The sequence below is a fragment of a genome, unplaced genomic scaffold (assembly GCF_019419815.1).
Source record: "Pyrus x bretschneideri cultivar Hongxiangsu unplaced genomic scaffold, Pyrus_bretschneideri_v1 Contig58, whole genome shotgun sequence".
Taxonomy (NCBI): Eukaryota; Viridiplantae; Streptophyta; class Magnoliopsida; order Rosales; family Rosaceae; genus Pyrus; species Pyrus x bretschneideri.
Window position 1 is genome coordinate 234,714 of NW_025999796.1, and position 7,275 is coordinate 241,988.

General features: G+C 35.0%; 1 protein-coding gene across 1 annotated transcript; it reads right to left on the reverse strand.

The window, feature by feature from the left end:
• Window positions 1-654: 654 nt before the first annotated feature.
• LOC103926585 lies at window positions 655-4,732 on the reverse strand. Its single transcript, XM_009335396.3, has 4 exons — window positions 4,598-4,732; window positions 1,898-2,204; window positions 1,331-1,447; window positions 655-1,080 (listed from the first exon to the last, which is right to left on the reverse strand). Exons 1-4 carry the CDS (start codon window positions 4,609-4,611, stop codon window positions 892-894), a joined length of 627 nt encoding a protein of 208 aa, XP_009333671.3. The 5' UTR covers window positions 4,612-4,732; the 3' UTR covers window positions 655-891.
• Between the last annotated feature and the right edge of the window lie 2,543 nt (window positions 4,733-7,275).

Genomic DNA, 7,275 nt, shown 5'->3' on the forward strand with positions numbered 1-7,275 from the left:
ATATAAAATTATGGATGCAAATTAAAACTAATAAGAATATTACGCAAACTTATAAATTGGATACAAATTAAAAACATAAATATATATAAAAAATAAAAAAAAAACTAAAATGATAGATTTGGAAATATTTAATTAGATTTTCATTTTTAGAATTAACACACGGTGACATGTAGATAATTTAATGTCCAATAGTGACATAGATAACAGTCAAACGACATTGATCAAAAATGAAAAATGAATAAGGTTTCAATTAATGAGAAATGAAAAAGAGGGATGAGAACCTAATTTATCCATGGGACATTTTGATTCTGATCCTTAGTCAACCTAAATGTTAGATGAAACCTTATTTATTTAAATAGTTTGATCAAGGTCCCTAGCATCATTTAAGAGATTTATCTCCTACATTTATGCATCCAATATCCCACAAATTATGAAAATTAAACAAATTTTAATAATTATTTTATAATATAAAAATTACTTAAGAATGATTAAAAGTAATAATGTTCTTCACATAGTTCTAGCAAAAAAAAAAAAAAAAGAAAGAAAAGAAAACGGATATACCCACGTTATTATTAATATATTGTATGAAATTATTAATATGTTTTAAAACATGAATTAAATTAAAAACATTTGGGTACATAACAAAACAGAAAATTATGGATACAAATTAAAGACAATATCGATTGAGCCATTGAACGTTCGAAAGAGTAAGTTTCTATTTTTGTATTTGGCTACTATAAGTTCGAACATGGGTAAGCTAGACACATAGCTTTTGCCAATTTTTCATATGTATTATCAACTATTTTTCCGAACAAGAAATAGGAAAATTGGAATGAAAAGCATCCGCTGTCAAATAGATAGGACAAAGGTCTTCTAAACCTTTGATATAGGTCAGGATCCCATTGGAGCACCTTCTACTTCTAATAGGCCATGAACTAGATCAGAATCATTCTCAAGCTTCATAAATTTTGAAGATTGGCAGCTGCCGCACATAGAACAGTTTCGAGCCATCGATTCTTCATATGATCGGGAACCTTTTCTCCTTATTCTTCTAGTGCTACTTTGTGCGGGACTACAACTCTGTGAAGCAAGTGAAAACATGCAATAACATCAAAATCATTTAGGTACCTACATGAATACTGTCAACAACAACGTAAATGAATGTTTAGTAGCAAATGACTTCTACATGAATAATTGACGCGCACACATCAACAGTCGAAAATCACTTTTTTCAGTCTTCCTGATTGCCTGAAGAAAATTCTTTTAGCATTTACCATAAGTCTGGGTATCCTATTACTCAAATTGAGAATAAGTTAATTCATGTTCTCACCTCATCACCATCTTTCGATGTTCCATGTGCCTGCTCTCTTGTAGTTTCTTCCTTGATCCACTTGTTTGCATCACTTAGTGATCGGAATCGCTTTCCAGTTGGAATATGATGGCAATACTGCAATTTGGACAGCATGTGTTAATTATTTCCGATGGATTTGGCACATGACATAACAATTTTCAAGACGAATCCATATGAAAATGAAAATTTATCACTAATTAGGGAACCCTATGATTACTGATCCCTCAGTGTCCCCTGAGTAGTGTTCACTTTTAATAGGCAATATTTCCTATAATTTTCTTAAGAATAGAAAGCAAAACTACGTGTGAATCTGTAGTCAAAGCAAATACATGAAACAAGGCATATTTCTTTTTAATAGTATGGAATTAAACAGGTCTAAAATCACTAGATCTGATAAGATTGAGGTACTAAACGTTATTTACGAACTTTATGACTTACTACAAATCAGACAGCAATTTCAATTTGATTGGATGAACTCTCCGGATGAACAAAGTAATTAACTGTAATTAATCCAAGATATATTAATTTGTTAATGATAGAATTAACCTTGTCTGTTCGGCAGCGGCCTTTGACAGTGGTACGTGGCTTTTCCTCCACAGCCCATCCCTCGGGCAGTCCATAATTTTCTCCAGGAACAAACTTCACCTGAAGCTGTGGTGCTGATACAGCTTGTAGAGGGACGGCATCATATGACACTGCACAAAGCACCCTATCTCCCTCTGCTTGTTCTTCCTTTTGTGCAGGGAGAGATCCAAACTGTTGCTTCATTTTCAGTAACTTGGTGGCTGCAGGGATCAACTGCTCTCCTCTGGATTTGCTAGCAGCTTTGGTGTGAATTGTTGCACCTACGGACCTAGACAAATTTAAAGGATGAGTACAAAAGAAAAACAAAATTGAGTTGTCACAGTTTGTATGTAGTCAGTGTGGCACGTCCAAGTTGAGAAAGTGTGTAATTGATTTAGATTTGTAGTATCTGGACCAAAATGGTAATCACTAAAGTCACGAGAAAATCAAGTTTGAATTCTCGTAATCTAAATATATTGTTGTACATAAAAAAATTATTTTTGTTCTGGTTTTTTTATCAACTAAGTTGTTAAACTAAAATTGTGTTTGTTTAAATATTTTGATTGAAGTCCTTAACTGTGACATCCCACATCGTTCAGGGGAGTGATCCTTATATGTATATTCTCATCCCTACCTAGCACGAGGCATTTTGGGGGCTCACTGGCTTCGGGTTCCATGGGAACTCTGAAGTTAAGTGAGTAGCGCGCAAGAGCATTCCCAGGATGAGTGACCCATCGAGAAGTTCTCATGTGAGTTCCCAGAAACAAAATCGTGAGGGCATAGTCGGGGCCTAAAGCGGACAATATCGTGCTACTGTGGTGGAGCAGGCCTAGGAAGTGATCCGTCCCGGGCCCGGATGTGACAAATTGGTATCAGAGCCTAACCCTGGCTGCGTGTGTGCTGACGAGGATGTCGGGCCCCTAAGGGGTGGATTGTGACATCCCATATCACCTAAGGGAGTGATCCTTATATGTATATTCTTATCCCTACCTAGCACGAGACCTTTTGGGAGCTTACTGGCTTCGGGTTCCATGAGAACTCTGAAGTTAAGCGAGAAGGGGGCTAGAGCAATCCCATGATGGGTGACCCACTGGGAAGTTGCCAGTGAGTTCTCAAAAATAAAATCGTGATAGAATGGTAAGCACAAAGCGGACAATATCGTGTTACGGTGGTGGAGCGGGCCCCGGAAGTGATCTGTCCCGAACCGAGATGTGACATTAACATCATTGTAATACTTACTTAATAATCAACAACAGAGTAATATTGTTCTTCACATATATAGTTATAGCAAACAACAATATACCCACGCAATTATTAATATTTTAAAAAATTACTATTAATATATTTTAAATATAAAATAAATACATGTAATTAGCATAAGTACATTCAGCAACAAGTATATGTCGGTGCAAACTAATTTAAAAATATAAGTACATATTAAAATTTAAAATTATGAGGTACAAATCAAAGTTAAAAAATAATGGGCATATAAAGAAAGTAAAATACATAGGTAGAAATTAAATCTAAAAAAATATTTGTACAAAATAAAAAAAATAAAAAATAGAAATATATGAAAAATATTAAAAGGGTATATTTAATATTGATTGAATAAGTCTTTAAAATTTTAAAATTGAAATATATTGACATTTAAATCATTTAATATTCAAATAACGACGTGGTCAAAAGTCAAAGGACTTTCATAAAAAAAATATAAAAATAAACAAAGCTTCATTTAATGAGAAAGAAAGTACTTAATTTAGGGGTGTGATATCCACACTTCTTTTTACTTTTTACATACTCATCTAATTTTCGACCTTCGGATCAGAGGAATTGAAGAAGATCAAATGACAGAAATTAACAAGGGGTTTATAAGTGTATTTTTCTTTCTAATGATAGAAATTTTGGAGTGTGAAACAAAATTTTTAGGATGTCAATAGTAATTTCCTAAGTAAAAGGAGTTTGTATAGGACTCTTCTCATGACGTCCCTCGAAACATCATTTTGGAGTAAAAGTACTTAAAACCATGATTTTGAAGAAAACAAACTCTTGGACCCAACTAGTATTGGAGGCTTTGCACTTAGCATATGTCCATTAAATAGTTTAAAAAAAAAAAATTCATCTTATACTATTAGAATGAAAAATAATAATCATTTATTTTTCTATATAGGTATATAACATTTTAAATTCATGTAACAACGTCATTAACTTTTTGAAAATGACTTCACTATCCATTTCCAATGCCCCTTAATAGAATAAACTTAACACCTTCAACCTAACTGATCCACTTCCACCTCCACCCTCCACCTTTCACCACCTGCCATTTCACCCTCACCACCATCGCCACCACAACCCCGGTCACCCTACAGCCTCACCACCACTGCCACCACTTCCAACACACCCAAATTCTCTATTGTATTTCCCCTCTGATTCTACCACAAAAAATGAAAAATAAAAAACAAAATAGACATCAAACAAGTCCTCCATTTTCAATTCATACATTTTTCTTCATTCTCCCTCATGAAGCAATAATATAAACACGTTCAATGGAAAAATAAAATTGTTGAAAGCGGTTGCAGAAAGCAAAGTAAATATCATTACAATGCACGCTATTAAAATTTTAATTCATAAATTAAAAAATAACAAGAAACTGTGATAATAATATTTTTATTATTGAACATGTACCTCTGGTAAATCATCGATGCGATATTTATATTTATATGCCAAAAATTTGATAACCAGAAGCATCTACAGTTTCGTCTTGCCCTTCATTGGCCTCTAAAATCAGCATCTTTTTTTCAGTGAAAACTAAAACCTAAGGAATTCTCTAGAACTATTAAACTTCTGGTAAATCTTTGGGTCCTTTAATACATGCAATGGAATTCTCTAGAACTAGTTTTGAAAATAAACAGTGGGTTTAAATCTGTGGGTGGGATTAAGTTAATAGTAACTTTAAAACTGTGGGCGGGATTAAGTTTTGAAAAATAATTTTAGCACTCCTGTCTTTTACTTAAATACTCATCCCTTTGTTTTTCTGTCTTAATTACTCCCTTACTTAGTTAAAAGAAAAAAAAAATAGTAATAAGGAACAAAAGAAAGTGCAAAAATCATTTCCGTCTAATCTTTTCAATACCTTTGTTTTATTTTCCTTTTCCTCCAAACGTTTTTGGAAGTATATCTTGGTCATTAATGGGATGTGGGATCATGATTTTTCAAGATCGAAGTAAGACAGATAGAAATACATGTACTTTAGAAGTCCATTCATGGACTCAACAACTTCGATTGATTTGCACTCCTAAGAGAAAATAATATCTGATCTTAGATATCCTCTTGGATTCTTCCAGTTTAATACGAATTCCATATCCTACCTTTTCTCATCTAAGGCATAACTCTGGCACGCAATTCACTCTTGCATACTCCTTGCTTATTTTATTGCCACTAGTGGAGATTGAATATGGCTTACTAATTTGACCATCAAAGAGCTTATGCCTAGCATCACACCGTTACATTAGGACAATTCACGGTTGTTTGCTTTCTTACAGTTAGCTGGACTTGTGTAGCCCATCCATCTATGGCGATACGCAAATTTGATTTCAACAATTAGTACTTTCATTGAGAGCTGAACTCATATTCCCTCGACCAAATCATTTTACTAAATCAGCATATCTACTGAAGATAGTTCTAGGAGCGCTGACGCAATACTAATGCTAGAAACCACCAACCCCCCTGACACCTCTATCACTCCTTCAAACAACAACGTCCTAATGACAGAGTTCCCTTGGATACTACAAGAGTCTTTCGCATTCAATGCAACCTCGATCTCTACAAGGGGATTCAAGTTCAATGCAACCTCAATCCCTTGGATACTGCAAGAGCCTTTCGCGTGAAGATTAAGAATCTCAATCCAGAGTCATCTGAAGACCAAGAGTGGTGTAGACCATTAAATCATGATATGACCCTAAGGATGCACCGAGTGATGCTCGAAATCAACTCTCTAATAGATTTATCCCCAAGATTAGCAAGGTTGTCGCCATTCACCTCCATCCCATAAAGAAAGCTAGAAGAAATATAATTATTCCCTCGGCCAATAAGATGATGACAAAAGACAAAGAAGACAGGTCAACTTCGTCTCAGCCAAAGAAATACTCTGCTTTGAATAACATAGTTAATAACATCCTTTATAGCATCAAAGGCAAGCCTTTTCTTAAGAGGCCCAAACCTCTTATTGATCATTTAGTCAAGTAAAAGCCCAATAGATACCAAACCATCGATAACACTACTCGGAATTCCTGAATGCTCCGCAATCACATCAAGAAGCTACTTGATTAGGGATATTCCTGGGAGTACATGAAACAAAAGGCTTAGAAGGAGGAACCTACTGAAAGTAATGAGAGGGTTAAGACAGACAATTATGCATTCAGCAACAAGGAAGAAGATCAACATGCAGCTCTTATGATAAATATTTAGATCACAAATGTGATGGTTAACCATGCTCATATATCATGGATCTGAAGTTAAGATCATCTTTGAAAAAGTAGCAAAGAGGATGAAAATTCTAGATAGTATCAACCAGAGTTCGATTACTGTACATATGTTCAAGGGTACTCAAGTCTGATCAGTCAAGACAGTTAAGCTAGCAGTTGAGGGGAAACCCTATAACATTCTAGTATACTTCCATATCATGGACTATCCGACTTCACATAAGGCCATCTTGGGCCGAAATTAGCTTGACATGATGAGAGCAATTCCATCATCATACCACTGGCTACTTTGATATCCTACACGTGACAGAGTAGAAGAGATTAAAGGTGATCATGTCATAGCCCGCTACTGTGCTATGAAAAGCATGATTATGATCTGAAAATGAGAGTGGAGCTTAACAACTTTGAAGGAGACGATCACATAGGAACTCCAACCACCAAAAGATGGAATATCGCCAATATTTAGCTGTACTATTAAGAACCTTTGACCAAACTACTCGTGGTTTGATTTGTTTTTTACATAATAAGTTCATCCATCACGAATTCAACCACAAAGAATTTCAACGTCTTCCTTCTGCACGTAGGCATAGAGAAGCATTTCTAGAGGATGCCTAAGCAAAGACACCCTTATTAAAGATGAACCTTGATGTAAACACACATTGTATAATGATTTCTTAGAACTACACCCTTGACTTGATTCTCCAAGTTTATAGATATGTATGCAGTTCAATGTGGATTCAATCACACCTCTAACATCCCTATAGTCTCCTGTAATCCATTATGTGGTGTTCCGATTAGTAGCTTGGGAAGCTTAAGTCGTGTTAAGCATGATTGTGTTAGGCGGACTATGGACATTGGGACATGACCTTGTTGTTCATCAGC